General features: G+C 48.7%; 1 protein-coding gene across 1 annotated transcript; it reads left to right on the top strand.

Moving 5' to 3' along the window:
- The first annotated feature begins 4,091 nt into the window (after positions 1-4,091).
- On the top strand, positions 4,092-22,574 carry Endou (endonuclease, poly(U) specific). Its single transcript, XM_057792200.1, has 10 exons — positions 4,092-4,146; positions 9,398-9,520; positions 13,299-13,361; positions 13,800-13,937; positions 14,389-14,560; positions 14,941-15,140; positions 19,044-19,157; positions 19,761-19,867; positions 20,505-20,647; positions 21,458-22,574. The coding sequence occupies exons 1-10, from the start codon at positions 4,092-4,094 to the stop codon at positions 21,576-21,578; spliced, it is 1,236 nt and encodes a 411-aa protein (XP_057648183.1). The 3' UTR covers positions 21,579-22,574.
- The last annotated feature ends 257 nt before the right edge of the window (positions 22,575-22,831 follow it).

Below are 22,831 nucleotides of genomic sequence, written 5' to 3'. Positions count from 1 at the left end.
GTTTCTGGAGACACTGGAGGATGAGTGGTAGATGGACAGCCAGTGAGCAGACGGCGTTTTAGGCAGAGGCCAGTCGTGGGTGTGGTTGGTTGAACCGCATGCACAGCCCAGGACTCTGAGATGTGTGTGCCCAGGCAATAAGCCTGCTGCGGAAAGTCAGGCTGCCCCCAAACTTCAAAGGGAAAAGTGGGAAGCCGAGTGTGCTGTGTAATATTCAAACTGCTGTAGAAGAGAAACCACATGTGCCCAGTTGTGATCCATGGTAAGACCAGATGTGGATGGCTGTGCTGGGCCTTCCTCTAAGGTCAGGGCACTCTCGGGCTGCAGCTTAGAAAGCCAGCATCTTTAGGTATTTGGATCGCTTTGGAAGCTGAATCTGGAGTGTCCTTAAAAATGTAATCCAGATCTCCTGGAGCTGGGCCAGCTGAAAGTTCTTCCAGGCTCTGCTCCCTGTTGACATTATTTGGTCTTGGTTTCACAAGACCAACATGGTGGAGTAGGCGGGCCTAGGTGCATCTCATTTATATTCCTGGAGCCAGTCTCTCTCAACATTCTGATTCTGGCAGGCTGTGGCTCCCAGTGGTAGCTCAATGAGTCCAATGACAAGGGAACTACTTCTGAGATCGTGTGTCCTCTATACCAGCAGAAACCAATAGTTTCAGGAAGGCCCGAGCCCATGGACTGGGGGGGATGGCTTGCTGTGGAAACATGAGAACCTTAGTTCGGATCCCCAGAATGCATGTAAAGGCCAAGCAAACATAGTACCTGAGTTTGCAGTTCCAGAATTCCTCTGAGGATACTGGGAGGTGGTGCAGCCTGGAAGCTCATGGGCTGGTCATCCTGACAAACACTGTGGAGTGGGAAACTACAGAGATCTTGTCTTAGACAAGAACCAACTCCCAAGTTGTCTTCTGACTACTCATGTGTACTGTGGCACGCATGTGCTAGCATTCATACATGAAAACATACACACATGCACAGAAAGATAAACAGAGTCAGAGAGAGAAAGAGGTAGGTACATGGATGGATGGATGGATGGATGGATGGATGGATGGATGGATGGATGGATGGATGGTGAATGGATGATACAAAATTTTCTAAGGCCTAAACCCAGTTACAGCATAGCTCTTAGCATAAAATGGCAGCTCAATAAATACATGGGGCTGGAGAGATGGCTCCGTGGTCAAGAGCACTGACCGCTCTTCCAGAGAACAAAGGGTCAATTCCCAGCACCCACATGGCAGCTCACAACTGTTTGTAACTCCAGTTCCAGGGGACCTGACATTCATAGCAAACCACCAATGCATATAAGATAAAAATAAATAAATATAAAATAAAAAATCACTTGGCAGAACACCCACTTCCCACATCCCTACAGCAGGTTGGCCCCTGGCACTGGCCCTAGCAGACTCAGCTCTTCCTCCTCTTCCACATAACCACAAAGGCCACAGTCCGCCACCTCTGACTTCAGCATCTCTGTGGGCCCCCTTTTCCCATTCACCCTTCATCGTGCATCTTCCTGTGCTCCTTCTCCACTTGGATCCCAGTCTTCTGAAGTTTCCATAAGGGCTCCCTGGAAAGAACTCGTCAAGATGGAAGCCTATGTTATCATCAATTTGAAGGAGAGCCAAAAGACGAGTAACACTGGGGGTCGTGTCTGGATGGGCCAGCAGAGAGAGAAACTGTTGGAGACACGTTCTACTTTTTCTGTGTGCTTGGATAAGATTAGTTAGGGTTTCCATTGCTATGATAAAGCACCACATCCAAAAGCAACTTGAAGAAGGGTTTATTTTATTTAAGATTATCAGGTTTCATCTTTGAGGGAAGTCAGGACAGAAACTCAAGTAGGAACCTGAAGGTAGGAACTGAAGCAGAAGCCATGGAAGAACACTGCTCACTGGCTTGCTCTCCATGACTTTTTCAAGTCTCTTTCTTTCCTTCCTTCCTTCCTTCCTTCCTTCCTTCCTTCCTTCCTTCCTTCCTTCCTTCCTTCCTTCCTTCCTTCTTTATTTCTTTCTTTCTTTTTCTTTCAAGACAGGATTTCTCTGTAGCTTTAGAACCTGACCTGGAACTTGCTCTATAGACCAGGCTGGCCTTGAACTTATAGAGATTTACCTGTCTCTGCCTCCTGAGTACTGGATTAAAGGCATGAGCTACCACCACCCAGCTTCAGCCGGCTTTCTTATACAACCTAGGACCACTTTCCCAAGTGTGGCACTGCCCACAGTGGGCAGGACCCTCCCACCTCAATCATCAACCAAGAAAAATGCCCTACAGACTTGCCTACAGGCCAATCCTAGGATGACATTTTCTTTTTTTTATTATTTATTAATTTATTTATTTATTAAAGATTTCTGTCTCTTCCCCGCCACCGCCTCCCATATCCCTCCCCGTCCCCCAATCAACTCCTCCTCTCTCATCAGCCCTAAGAGCAGTAAGGGTTCCCTGCCCTGTGGGGAGTCCAAGGACCTCCTACCTCCTTCCAGGTCTATTAAGGTGAACATCCAAACAGCCTAGGCTCCCACAAAGCCAGTACGTGCAGAAGGATCAAAACCCAGTGCCATTGTTCTTGACTTCTCAGCAGACCTCAATGTCTGCTATGTTCAGTGAGTCTGGTATTATCCCATGCTTTTTCAGACCCAGTCCAGCTGGCCTTGGTGAGTTCCCGAAAGAACATCCCCATTGTCTCAGTATGTGGGTGCACCCCTCATGGCCCTGAGTTCCTTGCTCGTGGACTCTCTCCTTCTGCTCCTGGTTTGGACCTTGGGGTTGTAGTCTGGTGCTCCAATGTGGGACTCTGTCTCTGTCTCCTTTCATTCCCTGATGAAGGTTAATATCCAGGAGGATGTCTATATGTTTTTCTTTGGGTTCACCTTCTTATTTACCCAGCAATACCACTCTTGGGAATATACCCAAGAAATGCCCTATCATACAACAAAATTATATGCTCAACTATGTTCATAGCAGCATTGTTTGTAATAGCCAGAACCTGGAAACAACCTAGATGCCCTTCAATGGAAGAATGGATGAAGAAAGTATGGAATATATACATTTTAGAGTACTACTCAGCAGTAAAAAACAATGACTTCTTGGATTTTGCATGCAAATGGACAGAAATAGAAAATACTATCCTGAGTGAGGTAAGCCAGACCCAAAAAGAAGAACATGGGATGTACTCACTCATATTTGGTTTCTAGCCATAAATAAAGGACATTGAGCCTATAATTCGTGATCCTAGAGAAGCTAAATAAGAAGGTGAACCCAAAGAAAAACATATTGACATTTTCTTAATTAAGATTCCTTCTTCCCAGGTGACCTCAGCTTGTGTCAAGTGGACATAAAAACTAGCCAGCACCAAATCGAAGTTCCTCCACTAGTAGTGAATGGGTTGATGAATGCTTCCTTAGGGACTTGATATCCCACCCCCAATATTCCTTATCGATTTTATCTCTACCAGCACGTCTTAGGTTATAAAAGTCCTAAGGGTTGGGAATGAGATCTGTGAGAGGAGGTGAGCTGTCCAAAGAGGATGTGCCCCAACCTTGCCAGTGGTGAAGGCATTCAAGTGTAAGTTCAACAAGCACTTGGCATCATGGAAAGGTTTTCTACATGTATGTGGCCGCAGTAGTCCCTTGAATCCCAACTTGGGTCTAGACTTGAAGTTCCAGGCGGGCCAGGTCTGTGACTACGGGTAGGTGGGTGTAGGTCACCTGAAGATGAGCACATTGGTGTCCCTAACTTGAGTAAAGAACCTGCCAAACTAGGTTCATCTTGCTGCGTCTGCTAGTGTGGCCTATTTTCTAGCTACAGATAGCCAGCATTACCTGTTCTAACATCTGACGTGACCAGTCTGCTTAGTCACCTTCTCTCTGGCTTCAAACAGCTGTGGGGCCCCACCTCCTTTCCACCTCCCGTCCATCTGTGATCCATTCCCTCCCCTTTTCCTTCCTGGAAGGATCTAGACACACCAGATCCACAAGTCCTGGTGTCTTTAAAAGGATCTGCCTGGGGACTAAGGCTCATCTGAGGACTGTGACATTCACCTTGATTGTAGTGGGAAGTCCAGCGGTCAGTCTGCCGCAGCTGGCATCATGAAGGCCTGCGTCTCCCTGATAGTGGCCATACTCTGTGGTTTGGCCTGGGCTGGTAAGTCATGCTCTGGTGGGCATGGGAGTCAGATGGATAGAGCACCTGGGCACTTGACAGAGGTTAAATGCTGTCCTAACTCGTTGGGCCACTTTGACCTGTCCTTGGTTAAGGTTCTGGGATCTGTGTCTCTGAAGTCGGCTGGTGATGTGGAGGAACTGCAGAGCTGAAGCCTTCGGGGACCACCTCTATCATCACTGGAATAACCAGACTCCATACTTGGCCCACGTTTTATTTTCCTGCGGCCACTGCATGGTGTAAAAGGGAAGGAGGTTGCTGAGTTGGGGTTGCCTGGTTGTCTAGGGTCACTCCCTCCTCTGCTGCCTGGTGATAGGTGAGCCTTAGAAGATGGGTGAAAACTTAAGTCCCTGACTCAGAGGTGGGGCCTGTCCCACTTGGGACTACACAAATCAGAGGAATAGGGTCCCCCCCCACACCCCAGTTAGGAGAGCTAAATAGTAAAGAGAAGGGATGTGCCCTGCACGCGCAGGTAGTGCGGAAAAGGAGGTGGGCGCTGGAAAAGGAAAGGAGCGCTTTCCTGTTCGTAACTGTGCAAAGAGCTGTTGCTGCTGTGTTAATTAGTGATTAGTGGGTGGTAGGGAGGAGGGCCAAGGGAGGGGGCTGAGCTGAGGGGTGTGGGCAGCATCCTCCTCTGCCCCAGGAGAGTCAGAGTTCCTCAGCTCCACCCTCCCAGGGTGTTCCTGCCTCAGACTATCTACAGGATCAGAGCAGGAGGACGGAGCAAGCGAGCAAGGGCTCAGCCCCTTGGAACTTGTCAGGGTTTTAGCATGAATATTTCCAGGAGGAGCTGACTTTTGGTGTCATACCCCATCCGGGTGTGTAGAAGGGGACCTTAAATGTGATTCCTAAACAGAAAGGCCATGGATGAGAAAAGCTGTTCCCATGACACTGCAGGCTCCTCTTTGAGGACTCTGCACTGCCTGGGTCCTGGGGCTGGAGAGGGAGAGAAGGAGAGGGAAGGGTAGGTAGGCACGGGACCTTCCCTCAGGTCTGATGATTGTAGGGATGAAGGAGGGCATGTGGGACTCACCAGTGTGGAAGGGTGATCAGAGGGTTGGGATACGCCAACCCCAGGAGAAGATGGCACAGGAGACTTCTGGTCCTTGCAGGAGGTCCCTGAGGGCACAGCTTTAGCGGTTTCAGAGGTGCAGGCAGCTCTGGACTGCCTTGGTTGAAAACAATAGTTAGCCTCTGCTGTAGACGGATGGAAAGAGAGGGTGAAGGGGAGAGAGACACCAGAAAGCAGGAGTGAGTCTCTGCTCCTGTGTTGTTTTAACCAAAATCTCTCTTTTTTTTTTTTTTTTTTTTGGTTTTTCGAGACAGGGTTTCTCTGTGGTTTTGGAGCCTGTCCTGGAACTAGCTCTTGTAGACCAGGCTGGTCTCGAACTCACAGAGATCCGCCTGCCTCTGCCTCCCAAGTGCTGGGATTAAAGGCGTGCTAACCAAAATCTCAATCGTTTGCTTTTATCAATAAAGACCTGGGAGCCAGTTCAGTGTAAGAAGTCTTGTTTGAGATGGAACAGAAGAAAAGGGAAGGCTTCTGGCATGTTGGTGGAGGAGGAAGGTCAGCTGGGTGCTTTATCTGTTTCTACAAGCTAGCAGGCTTTCACCTCAACATCTGACTGCTGAGTCTTTATTGATAAAAATCGGATGATTGAAATTTTGTTTAAAACAACACTCCTGTTAGTTCTGTCCTAGCATCCAGCATTTTCAGACTTGCATACCCAAGTATGAGGCACACCAGGAATGATGGGGGCACAGGTCATGGCCTATCAGCCAGGTGCCTTCCAAGGCCTTGGCTGTTTCAAGTGAACAGAGGCAGGAAGCTGGTCTTGGAGATGAAGGTTTTTGGCTCACTAGGTTTCCATGGAGATAACATCTGGGCTTCCCTGAGAGAAAATGTGTGAGGATGTTTCAGTTGTCAAAGGGAATGAGGGCTGATTTACAGGGATCCTGCATCCATCCAGGCTTGGTGCTCAGCTTTTTAATGGTCAGTGGGGAAAGAGTATGAAGGTTGTATCAGGCTTACAGTCTTTGAAGATGCAGAGAAACCTAGCTTTTTACAGGGGAAGGAATCAGAATTCCAAATGAGGAGTGGTAGGAAAATCTGAGGCTGAGAGACAAGGTAAAATGAAAAAGGCAGAGAAGAAGGAGAGATTGGGCAGAGAAGCAAGGGGCAGAGGCTGCTGGAGTAGTGATACGGGCCCTAGCCTGGTGAGTGAGACTTATACAAAGACTTTTTGTCAAAGGGTGGGGACCTGGAGTCAGAACGAGGAGTCATCTAGTGTCCCCAGGACAGCACAGTGAGGTTCCTGTAGGAAAAACTCCATGCCAGCCACCCCCATGTCCCAAGGTTACCCTGAAGCAAAAGACACTCACAGAGGAATGTGAGACCTGGTGGCATCGAGTTCTTACTGGGGACAAAGCTCTGAAGCAGATGACAAATCCACACAGCAGGGGCCAGGGGGAGTGCTCTCCTGAGCTCCACAGCCAACTATTCACCCTCTCTCTCAGCTCCTGCCAGCCTTAAACGGTGATTTCCATCCTTGGACTCTGTCTCAGTGGCCCCATTAAGAGCAAGGCCCCCACTCACTTACTTTCTCTCCCTCTGGACTCTGGGTGTTCTGCCAGGCTGGTGGAGCAAGCAGCTTCCTCCTGAGCTAAACACTTTTTCTCAAGACCTTAGCATTTAGGTGCCAAGTGAGATGACTTAAGATTCATGAAGGGTTCCCTGTGTGCTCGGATGGAAAAGTGGCCTTGGGCTTGGCCTTCTTTAGGACAATCTACTGGACTAATACCCTGCCTTCTTGGATGTGTTAGAGGCCCTGCACACAATAAGCAATGGCCTCAGGACCTGGTTTAACCTTGACCTGACACCTCTCTGCTGCAAATAGACTCCTAGTGACAATGACATCAGCTGGTAAAACATCCCAGAACGCACACCTGCTAATAGCCCAGCTCCTCACAGCATGGCCCAGCTGAACTGGGGGAAGGAGTCAGGCAAGTCATTTGTGGGCAGGTTCCCTAACCAGGGATGATTGCTGAAACCAGTCTGGATATTTGCGGTCTCCGGTATGGACATGGAATGTGGCCATTGTTTATTTATATAACAAAGACTGAAGTGGTTCTACTCTGTGTCATACACCACAGGAAGCGCTTTGCCAAGCTCATCTCATTTACTTCTTATGCACATTCTATGAGATAGACTCTGATTTTTTCTTAGTTTTATAGATAAGCAAACAGAGGCATAGAAAGTGAAATAACTTGCCCAAGATCACACAGCTGGGAAGCATCATGGCTAAGATTCCAACTCAGGCGGCTGGGTACCAGAAGTCCAGCATCGCTCTGCTATGTACCCCGCATTAGGTGTGACGTAATCCCAACCCCAAGTCTAACCTGAGGCAAAACTCAGATTATTTCTCCTGTTCTAGAGCTGGTACATGCTCAGCCCTAAATCAAGTTTAATCTTACTCCATTCCCTACCCAATAGCAATATAAAACTGTTTATCGATCAACTTAGTGCAAGCTCCTCCTCAATGTAGCTCTAAGTTCACTGGCCCTATCCAGATGCTCATGGCAACTCTGACTCTTGTGGCTGTTTGTTTTTTCGAGACAGGGTTTCTCTGTGTAACACCCCTAGCTTTCCTGGAACTCATTCTGTAGACCAAGCTGGCCTCGAACTCACAGATCTGCTTGTCTCTACCTCCCCAGTGCTGGAATTACAGGCATGTGCCACCACTGCCTGGCTTCTTGTGGCTGTTTTGTTTTTGCATGTTTGAGACAAAATTAGACTTTGAACTTGTTTTTCTACCAAAGCTGGCCTTGAACACCTGATCCTCCTGCTTCTACCTCACAAATCTTGGCATTACAAACGTGCCTGGCTTCTGACTCTGGCCCTGACTTCTGTGTAGTCCTCAGCCTGACTCCGAAACCTAGTGTTCCTGACACCCAGGCCTTAGAAGCCCCCATAAAAATACCCCTAAGTCAAGTGTGAGAAGACGCCTCTCCTACCCTCTACCCTGCACTCTTAGCTGTCGTGGGCATGGTGGGACCTGGTTTCTCTTTTATAGTAGCAGTGTGTTTGTATTGTTCTTTGCAAAAGTTCTGGTCATTGCCAGGCGTGGTGGCACACTCCTTTAATTCCAGCACTTGGGAGGCAGAGGCAGGATCTCTGAGTTTGAAGATCAGCCTGGTCTACAGAGCAAGTTCCAGGACAGCCAGAGCTACACAGAGAAATCCTGCCTCAGAAAACAAAACAAAAGTTCTGGTCATATGCCCCTTGCGACCAAAAGCTTGCTTCTGTAAACGGTTTGTCTGGAGCAAGGGATGTGGTCTGTGGTTGCATAACAGAATCCTGTCCCAAAGCCCAGTTCTCACCCACATTGGCCTCATTCCCCACCCAAGCACTGAATGCATTCCAGAGGCTGGAAGAAGCAAAAAGTGACATGGGGAAACAGGGTGCAGAAGAGAGGCTGAAGGAGGGAAGAACAAAGAATAGAAAGAGGGCAGGAGCAGAGTGAGGGGTGGCTCAGGAGTGGCAGGAGGCACCACTGTAGCAGTGGCGACTCTCCCTCAGCCACGGGACAGGCCCACGGAGCTTGTCTTGGCCGCTGACCTCTCTCTTCAGCCTGCTGGAAGTTTAAAATCTGAGAAATTTTCACTCCTGAACGAAGCGTTCTTTGGGCAATCTGGAGGCTCCGACTACGTCTCCTGAGGCTGGAAAGTGACTGTGGACTCTAGTCAGGCTCTCCCTGTTGAGTCTGTGACAATCTTACATCTCACACACTGCTTCTTTGCTTGTTTCTGTCACTGGTCCCTCCAACAGGCTCCTGAGTCTGAGCCCCTGCTTGGTACTCTGAGCCTAGGTCATGCCGGGCAGTTAAGAGTGGGAAAGTCCTGCCGGGCGGTGGTGGCGCACGCCTTTAATCCCAGCACTCGGGAGGCAGAGACAGGCGGATCTCTGTGAGTTCGAGACCAGCCTGGTCTACAAGAGCTAGTTCCAGGACAGACTCCAAAAAAAACCACAGAGAAACCCTGTCTCAAAAAACCAAAAAAAAAAAAAAAAAAAAAAAGAGTGGGAAAGTCCTATACCGAGCTAGGAGGCTGTATACATGCCTGTCCTGTAGGCAGTGATGGCCTTCCTTGTTCCTCCCTGAGCCCTCCTGCAGAGACAATTTAGGGAAAGCATAGGATCCCTGAAGCACTGAACTGGTGATCTTGACTGTCGTAGGAAACCTGGAGTCATGTGCGTCTCGCTGTAACGAGAAATTTAACCGGGATGCAGACTGCCAGTGTGATCGTCAGTGTCCCCAACATGATGATTGCTGTGACGACTATGGACATCTGTGCACTGGTGAGGCAGCGTGTGGGATGAAGGGCTGAGACACATGGCAGATCAGCCTGTGTGCAAGTCTGGGCTAGTGTCCAGAAGTCCAGAGCAAGGCTGGAAAGGAGCAGAGTGTGGAGGGCAGGGATGAGGGTCAGAGGTCGGCTCATCACTAGTCTCGGGTTTTCTAGGAAGTTCCTAAATAAAAGTAGGGCACCTGGAAGATCTGAGGGAACAATCAGGATTAACAATATCTTGGGGTGGGGGAGGCTGGAGAGACGACTCAGAGGTTGAGCATCAGCTGCTCTTCCAGAGGTCCTGAGTTCAATTCCCAGTAATCACATGGTGCCTCATAACCATCTATATGAGATCCAGTGCCCTCTTCTGGCCTGCAGGCATACATGCAGGCAGAACATCATATACATAATAAGTAAATAAATCTTTTAAAAAAACCAAATAAACAAAACCCCCAAAAACAGAGTCTTGAAAGTTTAAGCAATAAAACAACACTTTAGTATATACTATATTGTTCACTATCAGTCCCACTGGAAAGCACACGCTTAAGTGGTAGGCAGCACTCACAACCTACATGGCATGAGGAAGACTGTTCGGCCTCTGTGGCTGTCAAGGCACAGACCACTCTTCTCCAGGGAGTGAACCGAGCAACCACTGCTTTAGACTATGCTTCCCATGTGGGACATGGTGGTGCACACTTTTATTCCTAGCACTCTAGGAGACAGAGGCAGGTGGATCTCTGTGAGTTGGAGGCCAGCTTGGTGTACATAGTGAGTTCCAGGACAGCCAGGGCTACATAATGAGAACCTGTCTCAACATAGCAACAAAACAAAACAAAAAACAAAGGCATGCCTGTAAGCGTGGGTGAGTCCATGAGAGTCCGAAATAAAGGGATATGAACTATTTATTGGGGGGCATTCACAAATAACAACAAGGTAGAGAGCACTGGAGCCACTGTGGTCCCCTGCGCTCAGGGGCAGCTGGGAGCTGCAGTCGGATATCTGATCACCACACAAGAGAGTGAGATCTTTCCTCTCCCTCATAAGAGATCATGTCCACACATAGAAGCCACTGAGGCTGGGACCCAAAAACTGTTGGCAGAAAGAAATTCCCACCACAAATGACCCATCCCCAAAGGGTCATTTGTTTCTTTACTGATACAGATTTAAAGGCATTTCTCCCTCTGTACTAGAATCGAATCACAGGTCTCAGATAAGGCAGGTACCCACCCACTGGATTGTATTCTCAGCTCAGTTTCTACTTTTTATTCTGAGATAAGAAGTGTCCAAGGTAAGCTTTGAACTCACTACATAGCACAAGTTGACCTTGAACTTGTGATCCTCCTACTTCAGTCTGCTAAGTAGCTAGGATTACAGACCCTTATGACCAGGCTCAGTTAAAGGAATACTTCTTGACAAATCATTTTTAAATATTTATTTTTATTTGTGTGCATGTGCACATGTGTGCATGCATGTGTGTGTGTGCTTGTAGCTAGGGAGGCCTGAAGAAGGGTCCCCTGGAGCTGGAGTCATGGCAGTTGAGAGCCACCTGGAAGTGCGATTGCTCTTCACTGTTGAGCCATCTCTCCAGACCTTGAAAAACCGCTTTTTAACAGACTCCTTGTTTAGTTCATTGTTTCAAATGTAAGAAGAGTAAGGAAAGGCCGAGAAGGAGCCAGCACCGTAAATTAATGTGGACCTATTAAATTAAATTAATGTGGATTTATTAAGGAAAAGCGAGAAAGGAAATAGAAAGTGGGAGGGGTTCCAAGGATCAAGGATACTGCCAGGCTGCCGTGTTGCCCTATTGGTGACGTTCTATGAGACTTAGGGTGGGAACTAACTTAGAACTGAGGTCATTTTTTATTAAGACTGGTAATTCTGAGCACATGGCAGGGCTGGCTAGGCAGCGAGAAGTTCCCATACCTTATGCATGGCTCTTCGGCTCCACAGGAAAGGTAATCCTGTGTTAATGGTCCAGTGAAAGGAATCACGATCCTCCGGGAGCTAGTGCCTGTCTCAAGGGCTGCACATTTCCCATGATTCCCTTCTGCCCACCACTTCTGCAGCTTACCTGCTCTCTTGCTGCTGCGGTGGTGGCAGCTGCTGCGGCTGCTGCGGCTGCTGCTGCGGTGGTGGCGGCTGCTGCAGATTGCTTCTTTTTCCAGTCCAGTGGCTGCCTTTTTAATTTGGGTTCAGCTCAGCCCACTCTCCTGAAAGCGGAAAAGAAAATGCTCAGGAGAGACATTTTGTTGGGTTTAATCACAAGAACAGGATGGGTGACTGTCTCTCCCCAGTTCCCAAAACCTGATGTTACAGCTAAAGGAGAATAGGTGTCCAGGCACAGCAAACCGCCCACGCCGCGAAGCTCGGTGTTTACTCCAGTTGGCTTTGTCCTTTTGAGATTCTTACAATCCCTCCTCCCTCTGCTTGGGACTCCTTTATGTCCGAGATCCTATGCCTATGTGATATAGCTATATGAAACAGGTATGCATATCAAACGTTTGCTGTTATAGCCACATATGGTGGTGCATGCCTGTAACCCTTAACATTTGGGAAGTAGAAAGAGAAGGCCTAGTAGTTCAAAAACATCCTCAGCTACATAGTGAGTTCAGTCCCCGCCTGGGCTACCTGAGGGCCTGTCTCACACAACATTAAAACAAATAAACAAAGGACATTGTAATTCACAACATACTGCAGTCCTGCCCCAGAGCAGACCTATGTGATTGGTGGCTTTGGGTGATGTGATGACACGCACGATGTGCGTTGTACGTTCAGAACAAAACATGCAGAGAGGTCACATGACACATGATTGGATTCTGCCAGAAACACCTCAGATTCATTATGTTTGATTTGGGGGTTTAATTTTCAGCCATTTCCAGTTCAGAAACACTTTACTGTTGGCAAATTCTTCATGACACATTCAGTTATACGGCCCCCTATGAGGCTGGGACCCACAGTTAAGCTAGTTAGGCCCGCAGGGGAAATGCTCGACCTCTAGCTCGGGTGGCAATTGTGGCAGAGTCAGCTAGAGTTCACAGATGCTGGCGACTGCACCAAGTTGTGGTTGTAAACTCTTTGAAATGGTCGTGCCTGGGACTGTGGCTTCGGGATCTGGAGTAAGCAGCTGCCACTATCAAGTAGTTTCCGTCACACGCTGGAGCTGGCACGTGGTTAGAATGGCTAGCTGTTTAACCCGAGCATCTGAGACAGCAAGAGAGTTCAATAGCTGGCAGTAGGGAGTCAAACTGCCCATCCCCCGCTGGCTTACAGGAAAACATCCGAAGGAGTGCTTACAGTAAGAACTAGAAGAACAAATCCTCCCATTAACTGATTCTAAACAGATTTTAGCTGTGCTTCAACAATACTTAACACCTGCCCAGCCCACCCCCAGGGAGTCGTGGGTCCCTCCCCTCCCCAGCTCTCTTAATAGGAACAGGATGTTCTGAACCGACAGCCTTGTCATTTGGAGAATGCTGAAATGCTCTATTCATATGTGGTAACTTGAATTGGTTTGCAGTCCTGGCGGGACTCGCCCGCCTCTTCCTCCACTTTTTATGGACTTTGCTTTTTAGTCCTTCTGAGCACAGTGGGCCCCAAATGCCAAAATGGGAGGACCTTTGTCACCTGGGAGAAATAGTTTTGTTTTCCCTAAGTTTTCAGTAATCTGACCTTGGAAATACCGCACATTTCCAGTCCTGAGCCTTCAATGTGAGGGGTTTGTCCATACACGATTGCCTTGAGGCTGGAAATCCCAGGATGGTTGGTGATATTATTTTCCTACGTTACAGCTGAAGAAGACCCGCCTGAGCCAAAGGCATTCCTGGATCCAGAGGATGAGATCCCAGTCAGCCGTAAGCATGAACTCCAGATAGTACACGGACGGGGTGAGAAAGGGAGAGGGTGCCACAACAGAGGCAAGGACCCAGGCCCAAGCCAGAAGAATGAGGCTGCGTCTGACCAGAGGAGACCCTGGTGTGATCCAAGCAGTCAAGTGGGAGGGTGACCAGGAAAACGTCTGAGGCCTGGGGAGGGAAGTAGAAGAGGTTTTATTTTTAGGGTGGGAAGATTATAAAAACAACAGGCCAGAGAGGAGAGTCCTGCATCAGAAAGCAAAGGACTTCCTGACTGCAGGGTGTGGAATCGATTAGTCCCCTGCCCCCAGGAGACCTTTAGCAAGGAGCCCAGCTACAGGTATGGGTAGAAGAATTGGTCCTTAGGCTCCTAGCACACCCTCCGGAGGTTGCCAGGGACACACATACACACACACACCCTCTTCTCTGTCCTCTTAGACCTGTACGCTGCACCAAACTCCTGCCAGGGCCGCTGCCGGGAAGCCTACGACAAGCACCAGCCTTGCCACTGCAATGACCGATGCCAAGAGTTTGGGAACTGCTGTGAAGATTTTTACAGCCTGTGCAGTGGCCATGGTCAGTCTGCTCCGGCAGCATAGCTCCCCCCCCCCCCCCCCCCCGCCACGGGAACTCTCTAGAGTTCTCCCAGTGTGGTCCTTGGACCCATGACATAACGAGCATCTGAGAATCCTTAGGCGAGGCAACCAGCCCTAGGCCTGTGCCCCAGACCAACTGCTCAGAACCTCTGGACTGGATTCACCCCTCTGATTAAATCTTTTAGGGGATTCTGATGCCTGCCTCAGTTTGGAACCTGATGTGGGCTTTCTGTGTGCACCATGGCAATGATAGGTGCTGACCTTAATGGTCTGTTACTATCTTGCCCTCGAACTGCAGAGTATTGGGTGGTGTTCCCCTCACTAGCGCAAGCTTCCTTCCAGAAAGGGCCAAGAGGGGGAAGCTATTGGTCTTCAGACAGTGCCCTGCCTTCCTCCAGCTCTCAGACCGCCCCTCTCCCAATTCCTCTTAGAGGGCTTCTCCCACCGCAGCGATGCTGTAACCAACGAGGACCTTCAGAGTATCTCTGAGACCATCTACAGGGTAGACACCAATAAAGCCCACAAGGAAGACATTGTCCTCAACAGTCAAAACCGTGTCTCCCCGTCAGAGACAGGGAACCAAGTGGACCGCTGTCCGGAGCCGTGAGTGCCCCTCACCCCTCACAACCCTCACTCTGTCTGTCCTCCGCCCTCACTTTCAGATCTTGCTCCACAAGTCAAGCAAGCTCAAAGGAGAGGGGGACAATTTAATTTCCAGAAACAAAAAAATCACCTTGAGGGTAGGTGGGTGGATAGCCAAAAGATTTCTGTGGCTGGCCAGGCTAAGATAATGCTGATCTTACGATCAGTGAAGTAGAAGACAGACCTCAGAGTTGCCTTTCAAAAGCCCCTCACGTTGCCTTTGCTCCTGAACCCTGAACCCATCCATCTCTCTGTGCTGCCCCTGGCCTGTTTGCAAGATCCTGGGAGAGTGTCTACGGCATGTTCGGGCCTCCTAATGGGTCTCCATCCACTTGCCGCAGGCTTTTCACTTACGTCAACGAGCAGCTGTTCACCAAGCCTACCTACGCAGCTTTCATCAACCTCCTCAACAATTACCAGCGGGCCACCGGCCATGGGGAGCACTTCGGTGCCCAAGAGCTGGAGGAGCAGGCTCTCTTCCTCAGGGAGGTCATGAAGACAGCTGTCATGAAGGAGCTCTATGGTTTTCTCCATCACCAGAGTGAGTGAGCCATAAAGCTGTGGGATGAGGTGTGTCTTCAGGAGAGCCAGACACTGCTGAGGTGGCGGCTGCAGTGGCGGTGGTGGTGGCGGTGGTGGCAGTGGTGGTGGTGGTATGAAAGCAGGTAATAGAACAAAGAGACACTGCATGGAGGCCAGTATCAGCCTGACGGCATCAAAGACAAGGCTAGAAAGAATCTATAGAGACTGGGTATCCTAGCAGGAGCTGGACAACCTTCTGGCCGGCTTAGATCACCTATCTTTAGACTGAAGTCAGTTATCTTGTGAGTTTCCTACTTTCTGAAGGGAATGAGCTCCCCACCCCAACTCTACCCATACGCTGGGCACTTTTCAGCCACCTCATGGATCCCAGAGTCACGTCAGAAGCTTTACATTTGGGTAAGCAGAGTTCTCCATACCTCCTTCTCCTGGACGGCAATGGAGAATCAGCAAAGGCTGATTAGGAAGTGGTCTGATTGGACCACCTCCAGAAACAGATACATGCAAATCAGACCAAAAAAGGTTTTGGCTTCGAGACTTCTTGGCTCTGGTTCTGTTTGTTAGTATCCTCCAGATTCCTTTTCTGAACTCTGGCAAGCTGGATCGTCTCAGAGGCGGATCCGGACAGGTCTCCTTTGCTGTCCCTGGGGACCGTGTCCAGGCAGACCTGCTGCTTTTGGCCTGCAATCTTAGACAACAGCAGAGTAACTTACAAACTCTGTTGTTAGAGGTGAAACACGGGAGGGGTTCTCTAAGATACGTGCAATCCTGTGATGCCCCCTGGTGTCTGCTCTGTGGTAAACACAGGAGAGACAGAGGCTTCCTAACGCTGTGACTCTTGAATACAGTTCCTCAAAGAGTGATGAGCCCCAACCATAGAATTATTTTCCTTGCTACTTCATAACCGTTATTTTGCTACTGTTATGAATCGTAATGTAAATATTTTTGGAGAAAGAGGTTTGCCAAAGGGGTCGCAACCCACAGGTTGAGAACCACTGAACTAAACCTGTGAATTTTTTTTTTCTTCAGTAAGAGAATAAGAAGTCTAGCCAGACTGGAAGACCTAAGTGAGCAAGGAGCCAGAAACAGCCTTCCAGTACTCAGAACACACTTCCCAGCACTCACCCAGCTCCGGCATTCCACATCCCACTAGCCGGCTACATTTACAAAGGCACCAACGGATGGCTCATGCCACATCTCTTCAGCCTTTGAGAGACCAGAGTATAACCCAGAATAACTCAGCCAGACAGACTTGGTTTGATACTTGGTTCTGTTACCACTGGTGCAGTTCTGGTGTTATAGTTTAAGGGCATCTCCCAAATTTCACGTATTAAAAATGTAATCTCTAGTGCCATATGTTAATGCTATTTAGAGGTGAGAACGTTGGGAGGTGCCTCCAACTGTGGATCCGTGGATCACTGAGAGTACTCTATTAGAGAATATGACTCTGTAGTATGCTTGATTTTCCTGGTCCTTCTCCCATGCCAGGACTTGTTTGATTTCCTAGATTCCAGAATGCAAGGCAGCTAAACTTCTATTAATTATAAACTGTGCAGTTACAGGGATTTGGTTTTAGCAACGTGAGGCAAGCTAAACACCTGCAGAGTGCCGTTGTAACCTCTCCTGGTCTTATCTGTGCCTTAAGGTCTTTGAAGGTTGATGCTTGCAAAACATCAAAAGGGGACACCCAGCAAGTACTAATAAGGCTAACTATTTGGTCTGTGAAACCATTCTGTTCATGTCTACTTGGTCTTGTTTTCCAACAGTGTTTTAAGTCCTTGAAAGGAGAGAATATTCCTGGTATCTGTTTTGGATCCTTCACACAATTCTGGAAGTCCCTGATTTAAAACTTCAGCTCTGACTTTTCCCTCGGGGCCCAGTGGCCTTTTCAACAGCTCCACTTGGCTATCTGTTATTTACATAACATGGCATAGAGAGAACTCACTGTTCCTCCTATTCCCCAGACCTGCTCCTCTCTAGGTCGCCTCATCTCCTGATCATCACCATAATTCATCCAGCTCTCGTGCATAAAGCCCAGGAGTTAGGGGTGTGTGCATGTGTGTATATGTGTGTCTTTGTGAGTGAGTGTGTGTGTGTCTGTGTTCCTGTATGTATGTTTGCGCGTATGTGTGTGTGTCTTTGTATGTGTGCGTATGTATATGTGCGTCTGTTAGGGTCTTGTTTGTGTGAGTCTCTGTGTGTATGCTTGTGTGTGTGTGTTTCTGTTTGTGTATGTGTGTATGCCTCTATGTGTATGTGTCTGTCTGTGTGTGGTGTCTCTATAAGTGTGTATGTGTGCGTTTGTGTGTGTGCCTGCATGTATGTGTGCATGTGTGTGTGTGTCTGTGTGTGTGTGTGTGCATATGTGTCTGTGTGTCTGTGAGGGTCTTGTGTGTATGAGTCTGTGTGTGTATGCTTGTTTGTGTGTTTGTGTAGGTGTATCTTTCTGTGTTTGCATATGTGTGTGCCTCTGTGTGTGTCTATGTGTGTGCCTGTATGTATGTGTGCATGTATGTGTGTGTGTATGTGTGCATATGTGTCTGTGTGTCTGTGAGAGTCTTGTGTGTGTGAGTCTCTGTGTATGTGCTTGTTTGTGTGTTTGTGTATGTACACCTTTCTGTGTTTGCATGTGTGTGTGTCTGAGTGTGAATAGAAATACTGTTCACAGGGCTGGAGAGATGACTCAGAGGTTAAGAGCACTGGCTGTTCTTCCAGAGGTCCTGAGTTTAATTCCCAGCAACCACATGGTGGCTCACAACCATCTGCACTGAGATCTGGCGCCCTCCTCTGGGGGGCGGGCATACATCGAGGCAGCATGTTGTATATATAATAAATAAATAAATCTTTAAAAAAAATTAAAAAAAAGAAATACTGTTCACAGTTCTAGAAATGGTAGGGCAGCATCTCACGAGGCCTTGGTGCTGTGTTGTGACATCCTGTAATGCGGAGACCGACCGAGTGAGAAAGGCTAAGGAGAGAGCTGAATTTATATTTGTTGTAACCTGTGCTGGCCCTGAACTCATTTTATACTGAGGGTGACCTTCAACTTTCATGTGACTACAGGCTTTAACTATCACACCCAGCTCTAAACTCATCTTTTTAAACTTTAAAATTGAAAGGAAACCATCCACTCAGTGTGGACACCTACAGATTGGCATTAGTTCACTCATTGGACAGAACTTCATTGCCCAATTACCTCATTTATTTTTTTTTTTTGAGACGGGGTCTCTCTCTATAACCCTGGCTGTACTAGAACTCACTGTGTAGACCAGGCTGGCCTCACACTCACAGAGATCCTGAGTGCTGGGATTAAAGGCATGCGCCATCACACCCATCACCCTAACTACCTCTGGAGACACTACATCTTCATTTTGAAGGGGGTATCAAGTGTCTAACAAACTTCTGAGAGGCACATTCAAGACAAAGTACTTCTGCCAGGTGTGATGACATATACCTCAGATTCCAGCATTTGGGAGGCAGAACTCTGTGAGCTCAAGGCCAGTTTGGTTTATGTATCATACTCTGGAACAGCCAGGACTGCTTAGTGAAACTCTGTCTAAAAACAATACCTCAAACCCCTAAACACATCCTCCTCTGGTTGTTATGGGGTACCCTTCATACTTACCTGAGATATTATTTATTACTTCTGTTTATTATTCATGTCTTTCCCTCGAAAGCAAGCTGTAAAAGCAATCTCTCTCTCTCTCTCTCTCTCTCTCTCTCTCTCTCTCTCTCTGTGTGTGTGTGTGTGTGTGTGTGTACTCCTCAGACCCTTGACCTTGTAGAATGAAAGTCTGGTCACATTTGGTGAACCCCTCCTGATGCGCTGGAGCAGATACCCTTCCTTGCTTCCCAGGACTGCTCCAGTTTCTTGCTGAAGAGTTCTTTGTTTTTCTCTCCACAGACCGCTACAGCTCCGAACAAGAGTTCGTGGATGATTTGAAGAACATGTGGTTTGGACTGTACTCAAGAGGCAACGAAGAAAGAGATTCGAGTGGCTTTGAACATGTCTTCTCAGGTAGGCTCACTCTGCTTGGCAGTGAAGAGTGTGGGGGTACAAAGATGAAGGCTTAGGGGTTGGTCAGCCCTGAGCTTTGGCTAACAGGTAGTCAAGCCACCTGGCAGGGAGGGACTCCCAGGTCAAGTATGAGGGGCATCTGAGAAGCCACACTGAGGGATGACAATCCCTCTAGAATATCTAAGAGGGAAAGAAAACCAGTCCAGGTGCTCCCAGGATTGCATTTAGTATGAGCAACTGTTGACTGGCATGTCTGCCTCTGAGCAATCCTCTGCTCTGTGGCTTGGTTAGGGGCTTCCTACAGAGGCTATTGTGCCCCCTCATCCTTGTGGTTCTCACTGAGTCTGGCTTGATCCCGCGGAAGCAGTCAGAAGACTATGTCAGAGCAGAGGATTGTCTAGGAGGAAGTCTTCTGAGGTCTTGAGCCAAAAAGAGAGAACAATCATATGAGGGTATCAGGCAAGGGGCTAAGCAAGAGCTGAATAGAATGGAAGTCAGAGCCTGGAAATTGGAGACAGGCTTAGCATGGAATGGTAGAGATAAGCGAGAGGGGAAGGGGATGGGAAGGCAGCCCGGACACCCACTTTGGGCTCTTTATTACAGGCGAAGTGAAAAAGGGCAAGGTCACTGGCTTCCACAACTGGATCCGCTTCTACCTGCAGGAGAAGGAGGGTCTGCTTGACTATTACAGTCACAACTACGATGGGCCTGTAAGTCCCTGGGCTGGAGGGGCCTCCTGCTCTTCCTCTGGCTGCCAAGCAATCAGACTTGCTTCTCACTCGGCCCCCACAGCCACCAAACAGGAACTATGGATACCATGTCCTCATCTGCTCGAGAACAGAATTCCTCCCCAAGTCCTAACAGTGAAGCCTCCAAAAGTGCCAGGGACAGGAGATAGAGGGTACCACATCCAGCTGGGGACCAAGGCCCGATTCTTAGACCAAAGAACAAAGCATGCATTTACTCCCTGCCTGAATTCCATCATCACAAGGTGGCAGGGATGCCCACCCTGGCTAACTGAGCTAAACTCCATGTTTCATAAGAAACTTTTGCTGCCCTAGGCCAGGAAATGACTTGGGGCAATAAACTGGCCTCTTGCATGTGGAGGGCCATAGGGAGCACCTGTGTCCCTGAGCTCTGGGTTGATCACATGGGTGTCACTCTGGCCTCATTGCCACTGGTAGCCTCAGACAGTGAGTGGGACTCGGGCACTTTGCACGGTAGACTGTCCCTTCTGTCTGTTTAAAGCCAGTGTCTCCAGAAGGCTCCTCAAGAACCCCCATAAATACTAGCTGACTGACGGTGCCCGGTTCTATCACGTGACTTTTGCTGTCCTTTCTTCCGCAGTGGGATTCCTACCCCGACGTGCTAGCCATGCAGTTCAACTGGGATGGCTACTACAAGGAAGTGGGCTCAGCTTTCATTGGCAGCAGCCCTGAGTTCGAGTTTGCCCTCTATTCTCTGTGCTTCATCACCAGGCCAGGCAGAAAGTGAGTACTGGGGCGACCGAGAGACCAGAGCAGCAGGGGAGTCTCTGACTATATATACGTCATCATCTAGGATGGCGTCAGGAGGCCTTAGGGCCTCCACTCTGGCTGGAAAGGTTGGAGAAACTGTTGCTCTTCCCTTCCACAGTGAGGTGGTCAGATTAGACTGGTTGCTGCCAGTCTTCACCCGAGCAGCAGCACCGTCTAGCTCCTTTCCTCCCTCCTCAAGTGAAGCATTCAGTATCGTAATCTACCAAGAAGTCAGCAGGGCGGTTGTCCTGGATCCCTGAACCCCGATTGGCTGGGAGAACCACAGAGTCCCAAAGAGAACAGTTGCTAATTACTGGCCTCTGTCACTTGAGAATTTGTTTGGGTCCTAATACATTTTGTTTTCATTTATTTATTTTTTGGGGGGGCTTTGTCTCACTATGTAGCTGGGGTTGTAGATCCTCTTGCCTCACAGCCTCTTGAGTGCAGAGTTTATGGACACGTGCCCAAGTGCCTTGCTCTGGTCCTATTATTTTTGAAGTGGAAAGCAAACACCTAATTTCTAAAGCATTCAGCTGGAGGCATTCAGAGTATTTCTCTGGGAAGGACGGGGAGCACTGTCCCATAGGCAGAGAGACACCAAAGTCCAGATTTGGAAAGCTGGCTAAGCTCAGGGAGTTGGGATAGAGACTTGGGAATGCGGGCCACTCTGTCTGGGAGGCTGAAACGCTTCTGCTAGGGATGACGAGGTCTTTCCCCCCATCTGGAATAGAGAGGGGTGAAGTGGTGGACCCCACTGACTCGCTTCATGATCTTTCCCTACAGGTGCCACTTAAGCCTGGGTGGGTATCCTCTGAGCATCCAGACCTACACATGGGATAAGACCACCTACGGAAATGGCAAGAAGTACATTGCCACAGCCTACATAGTGTCGTCTACCCAATAGAGTTGGCAGCCAGATGGGCTATGAGGGCAGGGGGCCAAGCCAGATCCAGGTGCTATTTGTTCTTTACTGGGGAGGGGAGGGACGAGTCTGGGAAGAATGCCAAACCCCAGTTTTATGAAAGAGATCTCAACTCTAGAAACGCCCATGTGGGAGAGAGAAGAAAGGATACAATTAGAAAAAAAAATGTAGAGAATCAGCCAAATCTTTGTTGTCTTATATTCTAGCAACATGAACTAAGAAATAGAGCCCCTCTCTCTCTGGCAAAGGTAGCAGCCCTTGAGAGTTCTTTAAAGTGTAGTGGGGCCATGAGCAAGTCCTTGGCCTCATATTTCCCTTTAATGTGAAGGGGAGGGTCTTCTGCCTTTCCTGTGTGGGGCTTGGGGAGAGGGTGATGCAGACAGTATTATGACTGGGAGGTGTCTTCAGGTGTTTGTAGGAAGAACCGGTGGTAGAAATTGGGGGTTTCCGAATGGCTGTCTCTGCAACTGAGACTCAGCCTTGTGCTGGGCCCCAAAGAAGCAGGTCTAAGACCCAAGCAGGAAAGTCTTGGAGAGTCAAATTCGTGAGAGTGTGTAGTCAGGGGTTGGGCGGTTGGAAGTGGGCTAGGGCAGGTGGCCTCCTCGATCCTAGATGTCTGTGTGGCCACGTGAGCATCTGCTTCTAGAAGTTTCCCCCTTGCAGACATTTAGTGCAGTAACAGACATGTGTTTTGATCCCACATAGAACTTTGTTTTGTTTCAAAAGAACAGCCCTCCTAGGAGGAAGATTGAGCATCCAAGGAAGAAAAGACTCTCTCACTCGGTGTCACTGGCAATTATACTAAAGTTTATCCAGCTGCCAGAATTTGGAACATCCTAGGCTGGTAGAAGAGGGACCCTGGGGCTCCTGTTTCCATCTCTATGATGTATTTATTGACCCCTGATGCTCAGGAGCCAGGTGTGGCCCCACAGAGCCAGCCTTGTACCACAGCATAGAGGCATCATGTTTCCAATTAAAGGCACTGGAGAAAACCTGAAATGTGTTTCATCCTTGTGTATGTTGACTCTGTCGGTCTTCTGGCCTCCTCTCTCGAGCAGGACTGGAGGTCTTTGCAGCCTGGATCACAGAATGTGGGCTTGGGTGAAGCCACTGAGGCTCAGAAGACTCTGTAGCCAGGAGGAAGAAGAATTCTTCCTGGTACACCTGTAACATGAATAAAGAGCATCACACGTGGGGTGAGGGAAGAATGGAGACTGGGGGCTTCAGCCCCAGTA

This window comes from Chionomys nivalis, chromosome 17, assembly GCF_950005125.1.
Source record: "Chionomys nivalis chromosome 17, mChiNiv1.1, whole genome shotgun sequence".
Taxonomy (NCBI): domain Eukaryota; kingdom Metazoa; phylum Chordata; class Mammalia; order Rodentia; family Cricetidae; genus Chionomys; species Chionomys nivalis.
The sequence above is the reverse complement of the archived record's forward strand: the minus strand, read 5'-3'. Positions and strand labels throughout refer to the sequence as shown.

Coding starts and splice junctions, on each gene's coding strand:
- Endou (XM_057792200.1), top strand. CDS start 4,092: ATGAAGGCCTGCGTCTCCCTGATAGTGGCCATACTCTGTGGTTTGGCC. Junction 9,521..13,298: donor CTATGGACATCTGTGCACTG/GTGAGGCAGCGT, acceptor CCTACGTTACAG/CTGAAGAAGACCCGCCTGAG. Junction 14,561..14,940: donor GTGGACCGCTGTCCGGAGCC/GTGAGTGCCCCT, acceptor CACTTGCCGCAG/GCTTTTCACTTACGTCAACG.